The following is a 23575-nucleotide window of genomic DNA, read 5'->3' as shown; positions in this document are numbered from 1 at the left end:
ATCTCACAGGCTTGCAAAATTTCCCCTCCTTTAGGAAATTTCTAATTATTAGAGTTGCCAGAATAAACAACAAGTTCTGCAGAAAGAGCAACACACCAGAGTACAGAGCTCCAGACTGCAGTTGATTTTTTTTTCGCTTAGGAAAACCCTGGTATTTCTGAAAGTCACACCTAGAATACAGTGTCCCACATGTGAAGATACGAGGGGTTCCTGTGCACTTCAGCCATGAGAAAGTTGGGGTGTGTAAGTAATTCAAGTTCTTCATAAATACTGCCTTAAAATCTACTTTACACTGTGCTTTGCTCGTTTATGTAGCATTCTCTAGAATCTGCTTGGGGATATTAATTTTACCTAATTTCTTGTCCTTACTGATACAAAATAATATTTATACACCCACACCAAGCTCACTAGCTCCTGCAAAGGATAGTGCTTAATATACTGCTGTTAATTTGCTGACATATCTAACTATATAGTTGAATATGTCAGCATTAATTTACGTCTACATGACACTCATTAATGTGTATATGTAATACAGATGTACTCAAACCACCTTAAAATGAAGCTCAGGCGCTGCTACTGGTGTAGCCATTGCTGAGCCACGTGGGCTGCAAAACCAATCAGAATAACTCAGTAAATATTACAGTCACTAGCCTGCGCCAAGCTCTGATTTTAACAATTAGAACACTATTCGTAATCAAGCCAGCTCATTAAGACCTTGCCCAGTGTGTCTACCTACACAGCAGTGATCACAGCCTTGAGTCAGGGCTCTGGCAGATGAGCACGGGTGGGCCACAGAAGGATAAAGTTTCATCATCCCCCTCTGTCTGCCCCTTTCTCCACTGTGAGAAGTTTCCACCATTGTGGTGGGGATGGGAGAAAGGGATGGTAACCTAGCTTGTAATTCAGCTGGCCCAGCTCACAGCTTAAAGCAGTGGTGGAGTGCATTGGTGCTAAAACGCTGGATTATGAACTGTGGTCTAGGCACACAACCTTTGTGCTACTTTTATGCTAGTGTCAATAATGTCCAGCAGAAAATACTGGGAGAAGCACTGACCATTTGCAATGCTACTGCTAAATGTGCTGGAGCTGGTCTGCCAAAGCCCCTGCTCTTGGAAGAGAGGAAGTGGGAGAAATATAAACCATAAAACAGAAGGTTATCTACTAACAAAACATTCCAGTGTAGTTCAAAATCAATATTAAGTCCTGGGTAAATCCGAGAAAGTAAAACAATAAGTAAAACAGGGAAACCCATAAGCATTAAAGACCTATGTATTAGCCCATATGTAATACAAAAAAGTTACTTCTCCAGGATTATTTTCTCCAGTGCTACAACAGATTTGCTGCATGATCTTGGGCAAGATGCACAATTTCTCTCTGCCGTGGTGTTAGATAATACTTCCCTATCTTACAACAGCTCATGTTGCGAGTTGCTCAGTGTCAAAGTGTACTCGTTAGATGGGATTGTATCAGGTCCTGAAGAAGGGAGAGGACCTGCAAAAGGCCAACAAAAATGGGATGAGTTCATTTGTCCTTCGAGTCAATGGGAGCTGAAGGCATGGCAGATGCTCAGGCATTCTCAGGCTCAGTCTCTTGTTAAGGAAGCATTTCCCTAAGCAGCATGCAGGGAGCAGGTTTAGTGCAGGGACAAGTATTTACACTCTTAATACTCAGTGGACAAATTGATTAACTGCTAAAAAATTTCTCCTTGGCACCAATTGTAGAAAATATTTCAGTGAAGTCAGGACTGATTCTTCTCCTGAGGAATGAATTCCTGGTAAGGTCTTGGGAAATGTTTCAGTAAAATTTCTGATGGATCAGGTCCTGTGAATGATGGGTGACAAAGAACAGTCCTGCACAAGCTTTGGTTGTCCAGCAAAGCAGAGTAGTTATAGACATGCAGGGGCTGCACCAGCATAGGGGTCCTTGGTGGTGAAGAGTCTAAGTACGTTGTGACAAAGATGGAAGGAGACGGGGGTGAGCATTAGCAGATGGCTGGGCATGTTACTCCTTACAGCGTTAGGTATATTAAATTGAATAAGACACAATGGGAAACACTGGTGAGTGCCAGCATTTGGGAAGATACCAGTACTTTGAATTAATCTGATGGCTAAATCAAGTGACATTTTTTATGAGTGGGGTTTATATTCTTTAAAATGATTTCCACCTGTTAGCAGTGTAATAACTATGGACAGATCAGAACAAACAGCAGCAACCATTTCTATACACAGATGAGAATCTTCCACCTGCAGTTGAGTTCCCTTCCCTGGCTGTTACCTTTATTGCCTTATGTATACCAGAGAAAAAACACTCCAGCTTTGCAGCACTCTTTGTCATGGCCAGGTAATTAAAAGAATGCCACTGCACCTGGTAGAACTATAAAAATGTCCTTATAAAAGTCTCAGCAGCATTTAATATTTTATTCATTGCTATGTTATGTTTTGCCTGCAGTAAAACAGCCTCATGGAGGTGAGACACTACCACTGAGGGCTAACAAACATTTTCCCTTCAACATGTTACGTTAGCTCTGTGCCTTTTTTGTCCTTCCAGTTTTGGATCCTTGTCTTTAACAATCTTTCTGCTTTCAAGAAAGAAAAAACCCTTTTTTCTTTTGCTAGAAGCAGGGAACCAGAGCAGGCAGTGTTTAAGCTTTCATCCTTTTCCATACATGGAGAAGACGGTTTGAAAACTTTATTTCCCAGGGAAATATATTCCATGTTTTAATCTTGTAATGCCTGAATAATTGCCTTGCATATAACATTATCTCTGCTGTTAGTGACTCAGGAACTAGAACGAAAAATATAGCAAAGTTTAATATATACGAAATAACATTGATAGTTTTATTACAGAAGGTATAGGAAGCCAAACCTCACAAACACAGACACAGCTATTAAAGGAAAATTAGAAAGTTGCCAACACAAGCTGTTCAGAAATAAATTTTCTGGTCTCCCAAAGCTACATGATTGGCTTACAGACATTCTGTTTTCAAAATACAGGTTCGGTGTGTTCTTATGTGTCTTCACTTTTTGGTATGCCGGGGAATCACATTAAACCAACTTTATTTTACAAAAATGGAGGCTGAAAATTTAACAGATATTCTTGAGTGATAACATGACTCCAGAATTGAGATATTTCAGAAATTCACCACCAAGGCCACATGGCCAGCAGTAACGTTGTAAGATTTAGCATCATTAATCTATTCAATTCTAGGAAACTACCTGATGTTCCCATACGTGCAGTTCCCTGTAGGCATTCTGTGTTTTTCAATCCAGCAACCTCGTCTCAGCAAAAAAGGACTTACAGGATTTACAAACATCTTGTTGCACAAAGGGAAGCAAAAGCAAGTTGGGACATCATGAAATTCCCATTATATTCTGTGTATGCTCAAATCATCCATAAGTACATATGCAGTATGTCTGACTCATCCCCAAATCCTGGATGCAAGTATAGAAGCCCCAGGTGGAGACTGTGCCAACAGTGCAATAAGCAACATGACTAACATCTATCATATGTAGTTTGTTTTCTCATCCTTTTTTTCAAGGGAAGGACTGCATGTCTTGGCAGATACTATTAGCGCTTTCTTTGTATCCAAGAGCACAAGCTCTAGGAATTGCATCTAGCACAGGAAGCAGAAGGTGGTGATGTTTGTGATGGCCCTGAGCCCCTGAGGGAATTCTTTACTTACTCTGGGATGGGGCCTGTCCCCTACCCAGACAAGCTGCACTGTCATTTTGCAGAATCCCATTTATCTGAGGGACGCAGCTGCCAGCTAGGTGTTTAGCCTGAAGGTCTGGGTGATGGGGTATGCCAAGTCCAGGCATTCGAGCATCTTGCTCTAACCTCAAAATTTACATCAAGAAAAGAAAAAAAAAAAAAAAAAAGAAATCTTGAGAGAAGAAAATTCAGAATGATATTGTCTAACCGTACCAAGCTGTGTGAAGGTGAAGAGGTAAAATGAATATGCCAAGCCCAAGCCAAATAGGTGGCATAGTCAGCCATAGGTGGAAAGTGCAGTCTCAGGACAGTCCACCCTCCTGCGACTTTCATCCAACACCAACTCATTGACACAATTTTTGAAAAGTCTCAGCAAAAGCAGACTATACTTTCTCAAGTAGTTTGACATATCCAAACACTAGGTCATTGTGCTGATGTGAAAAGCAAAGCCCTCATTCTAAATGGAAAAGGAAAAAAAAAAACCACGAGTCATTTAGTTTCACTAAGCACGGTGGCAGCACCAGTGTTGCCAGTTCTGGCCATTAGGTCTTACAATATTCCTTGTTTTTCTGAAAACAAGAAATCATGTGTAGCTCATGAAATATGAATGCCCTGAATTTCTAGCCTTAATGGGTGCAAAGAAGAGCTTGAAGACCTGAAATGGGTGTGCCTCACAACCTTGGAAAACCCAAAGGCAAATTGAAAATATGCATTTTATTGTTTTCGATCATCCTTGTGATTTTTAAGTCATGCCTGACTTTTCTTGGAGGCCTGACTCACAGCTTTTAAATGTTCATATGGGGCTGCTGTCCCACAAAGAATGAAATGCAACGGTAAGAGCTGTACCCAGGTAACAGGTATGGGGCAACCAAGCAAACATGAAGCATTTTGTATTTGCCAACAATTTTTGTTTCACGTTGGCAAACACAAGGAGTCTGACACTACTGGTGTTTTATGGGAGCAGAGAAAGCAGATGAAGAGCAATGCGAGGGCAGAAAGGATTCCTGCCTAACTCAAAAATAGATGGAAGTTGATCCTCAGGAAAAAAAAATAAACTGAATCTAGCTGCTACTGCTGTGTTAATGAATGGTTGGGAAGACAAACACATGCCCTCCCTTTCTATCGTAGAGCTGGTAATAAGGGATTCTTGCTCTCAACCTAATTCTGCCACTGACTCATCCAGCAGGGTTAGGCCTACTTCAGTTCTCACTTCAGCATAGATTAGATTTAACTATAGGCGCAGCTGTTGATACATTTACTCATGTTGAGTAACACTTTCTTCCCTGGTGACACTATTTGTGAAGGAAGAAACTCCATAGTTCACAGAAGGTGGATGACACAGCACAGAGGTGCTGCTCTAAGACTTAGCTTATTAGCTCTCTGCCTAATGCATCTCTTTAATTAGTTGAGCCATATGTAAATATCAGGATCCGTTACTGATCTGCTTCTCTCCAGCATTTCCTTTGGAACAGATGATCAGGAACAGAGGAAGGTTTGGGAGTTGAGACTTGCTCAGTTGACAAGCCCACAGACTCATCCCACGTAGCTGGCAAGGTAACAGAGGATCACCTAGGCCCTCTTCCATGCTTAACTCTGAACCAGCAACAGAGAGGGTGAAGATTCCATATCTTTATGTAGATGCTTCTAGAAACTCTTTCACTTAAGTCTAAGATGCTCTGCTCCAGAACTGAGCTGAGTTTGGAGCCCAGTGTAAACCCTGTTTGTAGAAGTTCTGCCAGCCTTGAGTGCACACAGCGTACCAACACCCAAACTCTTTAGCAATCACTGACAGCATGAGAGTGCTATTCAGTAAACACTTCCAGGAAATTTTTTCATGCTTAACCAAATGTTTGATTGAAAAACAAAGTTTTAAAATTCAATCAGTTGCATAGATCCCTGGACATCATTTGTTCAGGACATTATTTGGTTAATACTGATAAGTATTATCAACATTAATATACATATATATCATTTAGAGGTGCCAATTAATATGAAATATCTGCTTTTGTCAATGCCTGCACTGTGACATGCCTCCATTCCCACTTGGAAGCATCCTTTATGGAATAGCTGCAGATCTGTTAATAAGCACTAGATTGGAAACTAAATTTCATAGAAACTATATATTTTGTAATTGTATTATAGTGGCTATGTTGTTTAAACATAAGAACTGAGCTTTTCTCTTGATAACGCCTCAGATTTCAAATAAACTACATGTGGAGTGAATTCAGGCCAATGGCTCATTTGTGCTCTTACATTTTTACTTCCGATTAGAAACATTTTGCATCATCTTCCTTTGCTCAGTGATCTCAGAAAACATTGCCTTGCTACACTTTCCAATTCCTAAATTATTTCATATTTATTGTCATTATTCCAGTACACAAAAATCAGGCTGGGCAGCTAAAGATGATCTGGTATTAACCACACTTCAGAACTTATAGCTGCCATAAACCCCTCACCTTTATGCTTACTGGCTCAAGAACTTTGCGTCCCCTTTTTATTACATGTCTATAACTTACAGCAACATAAAAACACATCATTGTTTTTCCTGATAATTTTGCCATTCTGCTATTTTTATGAGCCAATCAGTTGGTCTGTAAGTAAATGCATCAGGGACTGTATCTTGATGAAGGGATTCAATTATTGCCAAATAAAAGTCAGACTATTATTATGGCTAATATGCTAGAAGTGTTTGCAATGGGTTTTTAAATAATCCTTTATGTTTATATTGCACCATTCATCCTGAAGAGAACCAAGGTGTTGTGGAGGCTGGTAATGGGTCTTTTTGCTCATTGCTAAAACGTAACTGCTGCTAAGCAGGAGAAATAGTGACCATCCTGCACAAACAGCGTTAGCAAGTGCAGTAGGTAATGAAGCAAACAACAATATTGCCATTTGAAATTGCAAGCCAATTACTTGATCTGGAATTTGATGAGGACATAAGAGCTGATATGCTGCTGCTTGTAAAAATATGCCCCAAAGTATCTTTGGGTTGTTCCATTACTTGTGAGTGATGGCACTTCCACCAGCGTTCAGTTCCCTGTCATCACACTTGGCACGCTATTTCCAACCGACCTCAGGGACAAGATTATGACTTGGGCAGTGAAAGGTTTCATTTGTAGCAGCACATGAGTTTCTCTAGAAAATTTCCTAAGCAGTCCAGTGACTTGTGATGCCCAGCTCCCTTTGGCTTAGGAGAACTTGAGCATACACAGCTTTACTTACTACAGTCCAAACACATGATACGCGTGGGAAGGTACATGACAGGCAGCCTTCAGCCAGGGATGCGTAGGCGCTTTGCTGATGTCTGGAGTTGTAACGCAGCTAATACCACACTATGTAACAGACAGTGCATATTTCCTAAATGTGGTAGGAGGATATGTAGCATTCTGCTGGACTTAGAGAGACGCATCATTAGTGCATTCCCACAGTCTGCTCTAACTTCTGCTTTGGGGCTGGCTCTACCATGTACACTTGAAGGACAGGAAGATCAGAGTTGAATATGCGGAAGGTGAGAAATTCTTCTATTACGTCAATTTTTTTATTCACTGCGTTGCTATATGTAGTTATGAAAGGACTTAGCTGTTATCTGAAATAGCAGATACAGACAGTCCGTCAGGAAATATCACGTTGCGTGTGTAACCTATCCTTATATGAATGGAACTGTACCACAAGGGAAGACAACTGATCAGAGCTTCCCCTTAAAAATTATTGCCAAAGGCAGATGGGAAGTACCAAAACAGTACACACCAAAGCTGAAATCTCACTTACAGGGAAAATATGGGAAAAATTTACTGTAGAAGTAGTGGTTTATGTCCAAATTGGATCCAATGCCAAATTCTTTGCAAATTAAAGATTACCTAGACCTACAGTTGAGAATCATTTTTAAAGCCAGGAGCCCAACTCAGTCACAAGTTGGCCAACTGGACTCTTGAGCCCTAGGATAAGAAGGGTGCATTCCCATCAGCAGGATAAAAGCTGGATTCATCGTACAGCCTTTGGATCCATTAGTGAGCACTGGTGTCCCAGGACATCTTTTTCTTAACACCAGTCTCCTCCCCTTGCTTAGAGTACTGGGTATGTGCATGCAGTGCTGTATTTTCTCTCTGGCTCCCATGCATCAAGCCTAGTATGTCAAACAAACAGTTTCAAATGGTGCTTGTTTTCCATGCTTAACCAAAATCAATAGGCAAATTATTTAGCAGGGTGCACAAGGATTTAGCAGTAGGATTCCCATTAATATGACCAGACACATGGCTAAATATGTGCACTAAAATTCCCTGCACAGTATTGCCTTAATAATCTTTTTAACTTCAATAGTTCGTTCTGTCTATACGGACATGCTATAGACAAACTGAAGGTAAAGCTTCCCAGATTTTAATCACTCAAAAGTCAATATTCCTTTTCTTCAGGTTCCTCAAGCCAGAAGATACCCTGTGATGTTGCATGACAAAAGGACATTGTGCCAACTTAAAAGCACTGCAATAGCTGAAACCAATTGCTATCGATCAGTCCTTTGTAGGCTGATAACTCAACTGCTCTCTAGAAATAAATATCTACAGATTCCTTAGGACTCAACACTGACCGATGCAATCATTTGCCCAAGTTAACAGGAGATAGCCTGTCCTGACTCAGCATTCTTTCTAATTTAAAGATGTCAGAAGGTACCAAAATCCCAAACTTTATTAAAGGGGGGGAATGTGGTCTAGAGACATCTACAGGCACCTACAGTTTGTGTAGGGTTAGAGAGCACAGAATGGCTTGTCACTACATCCTAACTCAAGTGAGGGACAGGGACATATAGGAACATGGGCAGAAAGACACCACCAGTTAAGGAATTTATCTTTAAGAGTGAACTTCTTACCTATCGTTTTGGCTGTTTAACCTCTGAAACTGCTGCAAAACATACCAGTGGTACAGAACAAACTTTCACCAAATATCAGACAGGTACCTCAGGATGAAAAGATGGTTTACAGCATTACTGCACCACCATTCAGATAGCTCCAGGGTCACAGGCAAGAATCATCTACTGAAGGCTCTGATGGATGCGTGGGATTGATTTACAGCAAGGCAGCAAGAGAGATTTGCCTCTGCCATAAGGATGGCCCAGTTGTCACATACCAGCTCCTGCACTGCTCCAGACTGAGACCCTGGGTATTAAGGGCAACTGAAATCAGTGTTTGTCCACCTTGATCCATTGAGCTCCAGGTTGCAGCAGTTCAGATTCTGCTTGATGAATAGTGGAGCTGCCTTTGCAGGGCGGGGGAGAGGTGAGAGGGAATGACTTCCAGGAGAAGGAAGTACAGCAGCTGACTGCAAGGCAAGTCGTCAGCATGTGTGAATCACAGCACCCAATCTGGATTATTAGATCTCTGCAAAACCATTAAAAGGAATGAAAGGATAAAGCTGTGGGGGATTCACCTAGCTAGCAGAGCCTGTCTTAGCTCAGAGTATGAGCTACATACAGGAAGGTATTAATTGAAATTCTATGATCTGTGTTATCAAAGAGGGCTGACTAGATGATCTGATTGAAATAGCTATACATTTATCAGAAGGAAGCAACCTATTATGACCTTATTGGCATTCAGTTGCCACCTAGCTAGTGTAAATATAAAGCAGAGCTACAACACTACCAAGCCATGGCTGCAACACCTACCTGGGGAAATGACTACACAGGCTATAGGGCAACCAGCCTAGAGCATAACCCCTTTTTATCGCTGGTGGCTAAGAAATAAATATTGTATTTTTACTTGTAAACTGAGCACATTTTGTCTGGACTCAGTGAGAGCCAGTAATCCTGCAGCTTGGAAGTGACATTTTTACTGAGTCACTTTTCACAGCAGAACACCACTTTCAGTATATTATTGGGGTTGTAAATGTTTGTCTCGGCACTCCCATCTTGTTCATATCACCAGGAATCAGGGAATACATTTGCTAAAACAGAACCCTATTCCAGAGTATGAATTTCTGGACCACACTTTGTTATCCAGCCCTGCTTTCTCAGAAGATGATAGAAGGGTTTACAGCTCTTTAGAATCGAGGTGGCAGCTTTACATGTTGGATCCTGTAGCTACGTACCACCTCCCTCCATGCAGGAGGATGCGCCATCAGTAAAACTTACACATGCGCACATAAGGCTGCAGAACAGGGCTTTAAACCTGCAGGAAGGAAGAGGGAGGATTGGATTGCATGGATTTTTTTAGGATGAAAACATTAATGTCTCAAAGAGAGACAATAGCCAGAGATCCCCAACGCACCTAAAACGCCTCCTGATTTCACAAAAAGCTACAGTTAATGTAGAGAGCCTTGTTTGGCAAGGAATTAATACAGTAAAAACCCAGTTATTTTCTTTGTTGGGTATCCAGCTGGACACCACAGACAGAAAACCTGACTACCTCATGCAAGTGTGCTGTGCTTTTACCTTCTAAGGGAGGTTAGTTTCTGTTAGATTACAAGTTAATTAACTATAAGCATAGTTTATTGCTATTACAATTATTTCCAATTTTCCATTTGCAAAATATTACATACTGACAAAACTATTTTAAACTGAGATTTTTACTTTTTTCTGAAAACTACCATTTTAAACTATTTTTGAGAGCTACACAACAAATTAATTTAGTACTAAAGAATCTGACCATGACTGATTAGGAATCCACTCACAAATTGACTATACAGAAAAAGTGACTAGCAAATAACAAGAGGCAGACTACAAAAGCAATGTTGTTCTACACCAATTTCCAGATTACACAAAATTAGCTTCTATGTGGTTAAAAAGGAAAACATTTTCAGGAGTAAGTACCTTAGATCAAAGATCAATGCACAAGAAAACAAATTGCCTCAGAGTGTGGTAACACAGTTTAATAAAATAATTTTACAGCTAGCAAGTCTCACTGTGAAAGAAAAGTTATCTGAAAAGATAAACTTGATAAAACTCTCCTTCAGGTTGCCTCACAAGCATTTCGTCTTTGGTAACTTAACCAAAACATGCCCAAAGAGTTATGAGTTCTACATCTTTGGCATCTCTAAGGCAGATCTATCTCCTATCTACAGCATCACATGGGAGAAAAGTGGGATCCAAGAGGTGTATGCACACACGTACATACATATATAAATAAAAATGCCAAAACCAGCATCTCACTCATGTCCGTTAGACTATGTATTAAAACTAGCACCTAGGCCTGCCTAGGATCAAGGTCCCAGTCGTCCCAGTGTACTAGCTGTTGTACAAATAAACAGCTCTACTGACTTCCAACAAAGGACAGAAGAAAACAAATATTAGGGCTCTGACTCACACACAGATGGCAGATGACTGGAGCAATGTGCCTTTGAGTCAGCTCTTACCTGCTTCAGCTCAGTTTGGCTTGTAGCCGGACTTCTTGTCATCAATAACCTAGGCTAAGGCATCCCAGCATGACCCAGACTAGCTGAGACATAAACATAACCTCCTCATAACGTGCTTCCTTGGGAAGGCTGCTAAATATAGGCAAAACACACACACCTGAATGTAATTCTCTAATTTCCTCTATTTTGGAAGTAGGGAACTGAGTCACAGAGAGATCAGTAGTTTTCTCAAGATCATTCAGGAAAGCTGTGGTATAAGTAGAAATTTACGTCATATTTGCTGAATCAGCAAATCTTTTGGAGATGCCTATCCAACAGATGGGGAAACCAAAACTCAGACAGTCAAAGGTGTCTGCCAGGCCATAGCAACACCAAGTTTTACACCAAATATAATGACTCCAGATTTTGTGGCTTGCCACCTTTTGTAGAGAGCACTGGTCCCTGCCAATACATCCAGCTAACGATTGAGTTGTGCTCAAGTGAGACAATAACTCCCAAGCCCCGGGAGGCAGCCAGAAAAACGAACTCCCTCTGGAACTGCAGTGGCCATTTATTAGCTCAGGAATATAAAAGAGGGATGTAAAGCAAACTAATTACATTTGATGGGGGCTTTTTGGATCTGGGTTCTGAGTTGCAAAATAGATTGGGAATGGCTGTTTATTGTCAAGCCTCCAAAAGGAGATTAAGGGCAAAGGAGAAACAAGGATATTGCTATTATTTACATTGCTTGAGCACTGGCCATTGGAAATGCATTTCTCATTGAGTGATTAACAGTTATCCAGCACAAAGAGCAAATAAAAACCTTGTCTAACTCAGTCAATCCCATTCTCTCTGGTCTTGCTTCACTAAATCATGTGAAACTGGCTGTTTTATTTACTGTCGCTCCTTAATATTAGTCTGCTTTGATGCCATGTTTCAAAATCAGGAATAATTAGGAAAACATAAGAGATCTTTAACTAAAGTTCTTCTCCCTTGAAAATCAATAACTTTAGGCTTCATTTAGCTCCCTGTAGATAGATTCACATCCCTGCACAGATGAAGTTACCAAGATCAATAGAGCTTTGCTGAGGCACAAGGGGTCAGTCTGTGCAGAGCTCCTCTGACTTCATGAGCAAAGCACTCACTGCTGGGTCCAAGCTTCCGTCTCCATTTGGGTTTAAAAAGGTTTCTCAGCTCTAGAATACACTACGAGAGCCCTTGATTAAGTCATTATGATGCATAATTCCCTGGCATGCCAAGAATCTAGTCCCAAATTGATACAAAGGCAAGTCTGCTAAGGACAAATGGGTATTCTGGGGTTTTATTGTGAAAACTCAAAACTACATACTCTGAACTGCTGGTATGGAGTTTGCTTGCTGTTGCTACTGATAGCCATTAAAATGCCTCACAGATTAAAAGCAATCATCCTCACTGTTGCCTAATGAAAGACTATCACGGTCTCACTCCTGCTGTTTTGTGAAGCCGGTGGGCTTTGTGTTGGCTGAGCACTTCTCCCCACGCTCAGTGAGCTGGGGTAGGAAACTCCTCCTGGCTTTAATGGGTGAAACACCCAGCACAAGGCAATCCCTACTCCTGACTGGGGCTTTTAGATGTTGCTTTATTGCCTGTAACAGTCAGCACAAATAAATAAATGCTTTGCATTGAGATTATTTGAAAGGGTCTAAAAGAACTTGGCTTTCTGAAAGACAGAGCCTTTTAGGGCCAAAGCAGGCACTGGTATAAGCATCATTACTAACACGCTTACAGTGTCCGTGCAGGCTTAATTCCCTAGATGAACCAGGGGCTCTATACACAGCCATGGCAATAATGAGATGGGCAAATGTAATTCAAAGCACAGAGCTGTAAAGTTATATGACTAAAAAATGAGCTCAAAAGCAAATTTCTTTCTGCTTTGGTTAAAGAATGGCAGCAGATTTGGATAACTAGTCATGGTAGCATCAGCTTCCTCCACAGTTATTTAATGGGACGTCACTTCACTTAAAAAGATTGAGGGGATAGCATTACATGCTCAGACAGCACAGCAATGAATGTGGTATAAATACCTGGGGAGACAGATTATTTAGCTATTTCTGCTCACAGCCTTCTCCTAGGAGCAGAGAAATGCCATCTCAGCACGCTTTTTTGGAGGATCAGAAAATCATAATAAACACAAGGATAAAAATATACCATGGGAGCTACAGCTAATTTCTTGTTATAATTTGCAACAATTTACACATAATCATTGTGGGTTTGAAAATACTGCACAGTGCCAACAGCAGAGCGTCTGCTGAAATGGTGCAAATCAGAAAAATGAGAAATGCAGTTTGGATTAAAAAACCCTCCAGAAGGGTTGTTTGCAATATTAGGTTCACAAGTTCTTCCTTGCAGTTGACTTATGTAGGCTATTTTATTCTACCATATGCAGTCCAGTTTCTTAGGCTATAGGCGGATGGAACGAGTTCCATACCAACTGCTTTTAGATTTCATAAAAGTCCTACCAAATGGCAATGTAGTCTGTGTCGTCATCGTTTGATGAATGAAGCTGTAAACAGCAGGCACTAGCACCACAACATTTTCAAGCATCTGAGAAGGTAATAAAATTGTAGCAAAATTACTGAATTAGGGTTCAGAAATGTGTTTTAATATAAATATTTATTTCCAGCATATGAAAATTACTGAAATCACATTACACATTAATTTCCTTAAACATAATTTCTATTCAATGTTCCAGATTGATTACAAAAGAGGAAAATATCTACCAACTGTACATTTGTATTTTTGTCCATTTTTATAACTTAAAATAATTCAAAACAATTTGAAAGGGGAATAAAAACAAATGTGCCCCAGACTGGAACCCTGCATATAAAACAAACTAAAGATGAGTTATGAACCTCCATGAAGAGTGATTTATAGTAGAAATACTAGTGTTGCTACAACCCTCTTTTATAGGGTCATCAGCAGAGGGGATATCATAAACAGGGGGGTAAAATGATTTATTAAAAGAATACATTATCTTCCAAAGGAAAGATATTTAATCTATGAATCGCTAACACTTGACCCAGTGCAAATGTTTCTAGTAGTAACAAGAGCAGATGCAGGCTTGATTTAAATAAGGGAGAAGTACAGGAGCAGATGCAGACCTGATTTAAATGAGGCAGAAGCACAGAAGCAAGCACGCTCCTGGGAGGGCTGATGTGGAGGACTGCAAGCCTCCAAGGCATCCCTGTAAATTGCACCTGGTGAAGTGGGCTTGAATTTTAATGCAATTTATTTTAAAAACATGAAATACAAAAGCTTCCTTTGGAAAATCAAATAGCAAAGAATTGAAAAGCATGCCTAACTTTAAACTGTTACTAGCCTTATTGAATAGGTGTAATTTTTTTCAAAGGTACCTAAAGTAACTGGGCACCTATATCCTGCTCCCTCTCAGTGGAAACTCTTTACCTAAATCTTGCTCATATTTTGAAAATCTCATCCAGTGGGACTCTCTGTATGCTACGTAAGGCTGAGATATGTTACTGCAGTGCTGCCTCACCACATTTTGAATGTCACCACCATTTAAAGTAGCTTTAAAGCATTGGTACAGCGGATGTTGAATGCCTGTCTCTCCTGATGGATTACGTCTTCAGAAGACAGATCTGAACCAAAGCTGCAGATCAATATACAAATGGACTTTGCACATGTTCACGTTGCACCTGCCACAGCAGAATGAACCAAAAGTCACGACCACCCTTCACTTGTGGGTGCAAGGGACACACAGTTTTGGTTATCATATTGAGGGATGAGCTCTTGACTTCCTGTTTCATGAATACTCACAGGCAGACCTTTTTTTCTTTTTTTTTTCTTTTGGGAGCAAGCACTTTCAGCAATGAAGGTGGCTTCAGCAGACACTGTTCCTGCTGGCATCTGCAAGATCTTGCTAAGCTTCTACCAAGATTTCACTTGCTCGTGCCCCATTGTCTGGGAAGCTTAGGGAGCCTTACGTTGCTGTGGCTCACTGCTGACAACTCTGACTATTTGTTCAAGTTTTCCTAATCCTAGATAAATGTTTGGAAAGGCTTATGAAAATGTAGAACATGTGTCACACACATGCATATGATGACACATGGCACATGCATAGTGGAGCAGTATGTTTGGCTGCCCCCTTGACTCATGATGATGATGAGAGAAGCTGGGATCCGGAAGAAGCCAAGTTCTGAGTTGAGATGAGTTACGAGAGAGGAAGTGACAAGGCAGCAGCTGAACCCTGAGTAACACAGCCAAACCTAGCCCTTCCTATAGTTCCCTCGTGTCGCTCAAGTGCTCTAGAGGAGTCATAAGTGGAACAGAATGGCCTCTCAGAGAATTCTTCTCATGCTTGAGCAATGGAGATCCACAGGGTGCATCTTCATATGATCCATCCTCCCAGCCTCTGCTGTGTGCTATTTTAGGAGCAAGAGAGCTTATGCCATATTGGTCAGCCCTCAGTCAATCTGGACTGCACCACAGCTCCACAGTAAGCTGGAGCAGCTACTTGCTTTAGTTTATGTTGGGGACCACTTTGGCTTTCCAATTGGCCCAGAGTCTCTCAGTTGGCCCAGAAGATGCAAAAACCATCTACATCCTCCTGTCCTCCCTGGAGCGTGTCTTCTCTGCTACACCTGCATCTCCTGAGATACACAGAATGTAAGCTGGCTCTAAGTCTCTCTTTCAGTTGCCACAGAAGTTAAGATCCAAGATCTTGCTACAGATCTTTCCTATTCTGTCTCCATCCCAGAAACATAAGGAGATGGGCTGAACTATGTCAGAATTAACTGCTCCCAAAATTTCTTATGGAGATGACCTTTCCAAGCTTTGGACTGGAGACTTTGGTGCTTCCCAGCTGACAGAATTCTTCGGGAAACACAATATAATTTATTAATTTAGATCATTACGTTGGATGAGTCCCAACTTTATTGTATTTTAGTTTTTTTTCTGCATATAGAATCTCAAAGCACAGAAGACCTGAACATATATTCGAGATCCAGGTGGGTAACAGATTTCTCCCGTGCCGGGCTCCTTCCTCTCTCTGCATGCAGCCGGGCCGGCGGCGACTAGGTGGCAGCACTCCACTGGGCAAACCGAGCCTCTGCCTTTAATACCAACTAACCATTTCAGCTCAAAGAAAAGCCAGCTTGCAGATTGCAATTTACAGGAAAAATAGAGGGTAAATAAAAGTCACCAAAGCCTCCTGAAGCCTTATATCAAGGCTGTGCAGGACAGCTGGAAAGCTACAAGTGAACCGAGACATTCTTTAGCAATGAAATCCAATACTACACAAAAATCACCCTGGTTTGGACATCAAAAAGGGAAGAAAACCAGAAAAAAATCTGTAAGAATTTTCTCAAGGCCTCAGACTGTTCCTCCAGACAAAGCTCAGCTGCCTTAGAAGAGCCCACAGTTCCCCCATTCACCTGGAACTGGAACAACTCTGGCAAGGCAGATGCAGCACGAATAGCTCAACGAAGCTTTGTCATTTTGGCTTACTTTTGTCTCGAACATGATGAGATAACATCGTCTCTCACAAGTCAATTTTATGAGGATCTGTCAACTCAGTTCCCATCTGTTCTGGAAAATAAGCCTTTTCAGGTTAGGGTAGTGTCAAATCCACAGAGCACAGATTTAAATTAAAGTATTTGAAGCTCCTTGCTATGCCAGGTAGCGAAGGGAGGGTTTGCATTTGAGCTTCCTTGTCAAGCTGGTTTCTGCTTCAAATCTTTTATTAACACTTATCATTTATAAAAGACAAAGTATATATACAGCAAAGAGGGAAAAAAAGAAAGAAGCAATGCACTGTATGAGAATGTAGTCTGTGCAGCACTGGGGAGACAGAGCAGGTAGGAAGAAAAGCAGAGATTCATTAAGTTAAATGTATTCACTTATAAGTACAACATGTGAATAAAGTCTGGTAGGAGAAAGGAAGGCACTGCCTAATGTAGCAAATGAGAATCAGAGCATTACAGTGTCACAACACAGGTAAGAGATCCCAAGCTGATTTCTGACAGTGCTCAGAGTTGACCATTAGAGTGGGGAGGACTGTGCTACGCACCCTGGTCTGACTCTTTATCTGTGTATATAGATATAGATATATAATATTGTCATTGCTACTAAACATCTAACACTTGGAATTGCACACTCTGCTACATGCTATTGAAAAGCAAATGTGTCTAACATTGAAGTCGATAGACCTGGGGCAGCTTCAACAGCTACATCCTGAGCTCTGGTCACCGGTGTCACAGCCGGGTGTTACAGATGTCTGCTCAGAGCTGCCACCCTCTGCAGGAGCCGAGCGCTGAGCTTCACCTTACAGCCCTTTAAGAGATCGAGAGACTGTAAGTGGCAGCATTTGCACCAAAATTGACAAGATATTAACATTGATTTCTTTCAATAATGGTGACATATTCAAGCCTTATTTCATCACCCTCCTCAGAATCCTAACGCTACACTAATGAAGAAACACCTGCTTCTGCTGGGCTCTGCCACTGTTGGTGGTGAAGGAAACAAAACTTGTCTCCTTAGGTATTGTTCACTGTTCTCATATTCAACTATTACTTATATTTGCAAAGAATACAAAAAGCTTTTCATTAATCAATTATTTAAAAAGTCAGGAGTAATCTATAACTTCACAGACTATGCTATATAGAAAAAGGTTTCTTGTGACTTTTCCTCGAGTACCTCTTAGCCCTGTTTGCAGCAAGCATCTAACAGGAGGGAAGCTGTCTGGGCAGAGCAGTGCCTTCCCTCTGCCCCAGAAATTTCTGCCCAGATTTAGCCAAGTTGGGCAGAGTTAAGGACTGTCACATCCTTTTTTTTTATTTGCATTCCTCATAAAATGTTGGCACGTTTCTGAAATCTGAACATAACAAAGGCAAAGCCAGCCCAACAGCTCTGCCAAAGCAGCAGCTGCAGGTATTGGATAGAGCACACCTCTGAACTTTCAAAATGAGCTTTGTTAAGACCGTGGGTGTGTATGGAGGAGGGGAGAGCTACCTTCCCACCCCCAGCCCATTCCCAGTCCTAGCATCACAGCCTTCCCTGGGGGTAACAGCTAACATGAGAGTTTTTCCAGCTCACACTGCCCTCCTAAACGCATTCCCTCCCAAAGATGAACACAGCACCAAGCCACCTCTTTGCTTCCAAGAGAAAGTGAGGGAAATATTTTCCTGAATCACTGAAGTGGTTGATGTCTGTGCTATGCTGGTGATAGCTTGAGGTTTCAAACCCTGCTGTACATGGAAGATTACTGTGTCATTCTCAGCCAGACTCACCACATGCAGAAGAAAAACCTGAGAAGGAAGTGGAAACTACCCAGTTCCACTAAATGGGTTTCTGCAAAACTGATGTCAGAGCAGCAGCATGTACATTTTCAAGGGGCTAGCTAGAGTCAGCAACATACTGACACCAGAGTTGTATCACAGTCTAGATATGCTTTGCTCTGGTATGATTAGGTGCCAGTGCTATCCGTACAGTGATATCAGTGCTATCTGAGGCTCGAGCCCTGTGCTGGCCACCAGGCATGCAGCTTTGCTCATCTTCCATAGATCTGAGCATCAAAGAGTGCCCAGGACTAGAAACAGGCTCACTGCCATCCCTGGAGTGAAGAAGAACTGTTGGTGTTGTGGGGCTGGGAATGCCTTTTGCTTACAGAGAAGGAAGAGGCATGAATGAGAGGTGGGTCAGAAGTAGAGGGATGAAGAAAGGAGGATGGAGAAAGAGAGGAGCCTCCAAACATCAAATTGCTTGCTGTTCTGAAGCCTTTGCAATGGGATGAGGTTCTCTACAGACACATCCTGACCCTCTAGCAAGATCAGGTTGCCTCAGGAGAAGAGGTCTGTAAGGGAAGAGTAGGCTAGGCACCCCTGCCCTTTCTTCCAAAAAATAACTGCTTGACCATAAATTCGAATCTAGGAGCAGTTGTCACAGGTTATCATGATACTTCTTTGTTACCTGTCATGAAAGATTCAGATGGTATCACACATCACTAGCTTGGCGCCATATTCTCCATCCCATGTTCTGACATGCTGACTGCATTAGCATTGTCTTTTACACTAATAACATCTTTTACAGCAAAACTCCCTGTAGGGAAAATAAATCTTTGAAGCTACTCATTCAAATCTTCAAAGAAGGACCTTGAAGAGCCCTCACGTGGAGAGTGTGGGAAAGTTTGGAACAGGGGACAATGATGTAAAGCTGGCTTTCCCCTTTTTCCATCCTTACTTGTACCACTGTTGTATTCCACTTTCTGAGGTTATGTAAATCTCCCTGACGTCTAAAGAAAGTTTATCCATTCCTCCATCCCGTTGGAAATGCCTACCAGTTTCTTCAAAAAGTTGTGAAGCAGAAATAACTCATTAACCTGCAATACAGATTGCAGCCTTAACCTATGGCAATGAAGACACTGGGATGAGGGAAGATGGAGGGGGGCTGCATGCTCCTATAGCATACACATTTTAGGCATGTTTTTTCAAGCCAAATGCCTGACCTTTGCTAGCATACACTGTTCACAGCGGTTTCTAAGCCAAATGCCAAACCTTTGCTAGCGTTTCATAGCAAAAGTCCCTAGGAAATGCCTAGTGATACCACTAAAGAATGTGGTAAAAGCTGGTAGATTTTAGTTGTGGAATCATACTATTTAGAGAAGTAATAAATCACTCAAGAAGGCAAGTTTTCTCCCCTTCAGCAGATGCTTTTACTTTCATTTCCGCTGCGACATATTCCACAACCCACACAATCATTTAAGTCACTAGGTTTTTACAGAAACTTCCGTCAGAAAAGCCAAAAATTTCATCAAAACCGTATGATACAAAACTGTGTGCATGTCCCGTGGCTGCTCATTACTGACCTCGGATTAAGAGTGCTGCACTGCTCTCTGCGTTTTGCTCTACATGGAAACTGCTGAGTTCTATTACGTTTATTACTTAGCTCAAGATTATCTGCAGTATGTGCTTCAAGAATCACATCTTGGACCAGCCCAAACCAGGGTTGCTCATGTCTTGCGAAACATTGCATCTTCACTGCAAGATCAAACCGAGGAGGCTCTCAGACCATTCTTGGACAGTATTGATATTACCTCTGTAGCTGTTGCCAAGAGAATTTTCAACGGTGTCATGGAAGAAAACTTTGCTGATGGAAATACTAACTGGGGACGAATTATGACCATATTTACGTTTGGAGGTCTTCTCACTAAGAAGCTTCAAGAGCACGGAGTTCAGCTGACTGGAGAGGAGAAGGAGCAGATTTCTTACTTCATCACAGAATACATAATAAACAACAAAGCTGAATGGATAGATGCAAACGGTGGCTGGGTAAGTTTCTCACTTTCCACCAAAGTGTAGATTAGGAGATTTTGTTTAATTAAGGAAAGCAATTGTTTCAGACACTGTCAAAATAATTTTATTCAGTGTATTACTTGACGGTTTACTCTTTGATATTTGGAATGTCTCATTGAGACTTTAAAAGGTTTGCTTTTGCTTTAAATAGAACAATGACAGAAGACAACTTTCTTTTTTAAAAAGCACTTTCTATACCTATAACAGTCGAAACCCTAGAGTTAGTCTTGAATCATAGGATCATACTATCATTCAGGTTGAGAGGGACCTTAGGAAATCATCTGGTCCAGCCTCCTGCTCAAAGCAGGCTAAACTATGCATGCCATTAAATTTCCCATTATTAAATCTAAAATTAAGTAGCATCATAAGGTTAGTGCGGCAATTTTGCTTCCATAGAGGAGTTGGTCCACAAATATTGAAGTTCAGAGTAAAGGGAAGAATACACAGGTGCGATCCTCACAGCTGAAGTCAGTACTTTTGCTGTAGATTTGAAAAAGCCATTCTTTAATCCCCCAAATCAGTTTTACTTAAACAAATCTACAGGTAAGTGCAATTGGGGTTAAATCTCTTCTGTTTGTTTGGGCTGAGATAATCCTAGAACTTCCGTGTATCAATGGTCAATGCTGAGAAAAGCATTTGCCAATATGTGGATTATTTTACCAAAATGAAATTCCCTTCTGCCAGTGGAGGGGAGGTCCCTTTTGCTTTGCAGGGTTTCATCACGCCAATACCTTCTTCTCCTGCAGGCAGGGGAAGCTGAGAATCAGTGACATCAGAGTCAGTTATTTCCTTGGTACTTTTTTCCTTCACCTATATGTAAATGGTACTTTCTCTGTCTAGCCCTCTCTCATCCCACTTCTCTTATATCTCCTATTTGCTATTACTTTTTTCCCTCACTTGTTTCCTGCTGTCTTTCTTTTCCTTTTTTTCTCTTCTGGCTTGTTTTGATTGTTCTCTGTCTGGTAACAGTAAAAAAAGGTGGTAGTGAGTCATGGACCTCTGATGCATCAGATTTATTGTAAAGGCTTCTCTCTGCACCTCTTTCAAATAGAGTCAATTTTATTTAAGAGAGGTATCAACTCCTGGCAACATTCTGTCATAATACATGGCTCATCATAGTAGAATAAGGAGGCTTAAAGGAAGATATTTCTAAGTATATCACTATATCAGAAACATAGTACTTGTATCTTCCTTTAAGATGTGGGCTCAGATGATACAGTTCACATTCATTTTCTGTTTACACAGGGAAGGCAGACTCCTGACTTGGAGATAAAACATTCAGCAAGGTGCAGCTATTTTCAGCTACTGGTTTTAAAACCTTGTTCATCTTTGGGAGGGAAAGCTCTGAAAATCTGTCCCTCAATGCACAATGGTGTGGCAATCTGTTGATCTGGTACTAGCACACTGGTGGTTATTTCCTACATGTTCTTTTTAAGCTGTCCTTAACTGTGCATGTTCTTTTCCACAGGAAAATGGCTTCCTAACGAAGTTTGAAAGAAGATCACTATTATCTTTCTCCAAAATCACAGCCATGTTCATAGCTGTTTTTTCCTTGTTCAGAGAGTACTACTGAAATAAATGGACCTGCCCTTCATGTATAATCTAGATATTGCCACAAGCTTCATTGCTAAGCTTTCCTCCAAGCAATATCAATGATAATTTTCCTCCAGAATTTGTTAATTTATTTGTATTTATTTTTACTAAATACAATTTTTAACATGCTATTCTAATTGCCGAACCTGAAGATGAGATCCCTCCAAAGAGGAATCGACACAGCATCATGCAGCTGTTCGAGTCACCCTTTCCAGGCAGGACTGCTTCGAGAGAGAGATCATTCTCCACATCCAGACAGCTCTTGGAATCTCTGTTGCACCTCCATGAAAGGACACTGCTTTACTGAAATACAATCCAATGGGTTAAGAAAAAAGCTTGAATGTCATTTGTTTTGTAAATGAAATACTATTGTAATGCATTTTATTGCAACCTTTGTATAAGCAAAAGGGGGGGGGGGTGGTGTTCTGTGAAGGAAAAGGAAATGCAAGTTCCACTGTAAAAGTGGGTACAAGTTACTGACACAGACTAAGCAATTTTTATGGGAAGAACAATCTGTGGAAGCTAGCAACTTAAAACTGTGCACTCACTGTTAATGCAATGGTATGTGTTTCTTTGTTGTATTTTTAATTGCTCATATCTACAGTGAATGTTCTTTCAAATTTGTGTAATGTAGTCATCTGGCTGAACCTTTTTTAAACTAGATATTTTAAAATAGGCAAGTACAAAGTATTTTTAAAATGAGAAATTTGTGTAAATACACTAATATTTTTGAAAAATACATTAAAATATGTATTTTAGTGTCTTATGATTGGTCTCATTTCTTTCAGAAAAATTGGAGGATGAGAAAAGGTCTACCTGAGTAAGATAACTCTTAGAAAAGCTATCATAGTGCTACTGGAGAATCCAAGCAGTATATGGGTTTGACCTGAAGTCCACAGATGTCAAGACATTAATTTTCTGTAGTACTTCTTAAGTATTATCTGGTACCTTGTTTAAGAAATGGACAGCTTGTGGCAAAATAAATGAACTGGATCAGCTCTCATGAGAGTAATTAGTATTTCGGGATACGCTGCAAACTCAGGAAATTCACAAGTAGGACCTAACAGCTTTCCAGGCTTTTATAGCCTGGGACAACTATTGTTTTGCCTCAAATTCCATTTGCTTTCAAACACTGAACAGTAGTTCTTCAAGTGGTGTCTTTCCTACATTGGGGAACTAAAGCTGGATCTAGACACTCTTGTAGACATGTTGGGAGGTGAACCACACTGAAGCAGCAGTGGGCCTGTGGTGCACAATAGTATTATTGTCGGAGACAAATCCTCTAGACAATCAAGGGTTTATTACACCAGGAGAATGAACCAGCCTCCTTCTGGTAACAGGTTCTCCATCTTTCAGCTCAGTGTAAGAAATTTTTCACAGTAAGAATAATCATTTACTGGAACAACCTCCCCAGGGACATGGTAGAGTCCCCATCACTGGAGTTTTCAAGATGTGACTGAACAGAGTGTTAGATACTGACATCCAGGCTCCCTTTCCCATGAATGGTTGGACCAGATTCTTTCGAGTTCCCTTCCAGTCTGGGTTCTTCTATGACTCTATGCTCTAACTTGGCAGGTTTAGCTACAGAACACAAACAGATGTTAACA

General features: G+C 41.0%; 1 protein-coding gene across 1 annotated transcript; it reads left to right on the top strand.

Annotated features, from left to right (window-relative positions):
- Positions 1-19780: 19780 nt before the first annotated feature.
- On the top strand, positions 19781-22853 carry BCL2A1 (BCL2 related protein A1). The gene is made up of 2 exons (XM_009505111.2): positions 19781-20351; positions 21844-22853. Exons 1-2 carry the CDS (start codon positions 19932-19934, stop codon positions 21946-21948), a joined length of 525 nt encoding a protein of 174 aa, XP_009503406.1. The 5' UTR covers positions 19781-19931; the 3' UTR covers positions 21949-22853.
- The last annotated feature ends 722 nt before the right edge of the window (positions 22854-23575 follow it).

Source organism: Phalacrocorax carbo, chromosome 7, assembly GCF_963921805.1.
Source record: "Phalacrocorax carbo chromosome 7, bPhaCar2.1, whole genome shotgun sequence".
Taxonomy (NCBI): Eukaryota; Metazoa; Chordata; class Aves; order Suliformes; family Phalacrocoracidae; genus Phalacrocorax; species Phalacrocorax carbo.
The sequence above is the reverse complement of the archived record's forward strand: the minus strand, read 5'-3'. Positions and strand labels throughout refer to the sequence as shown.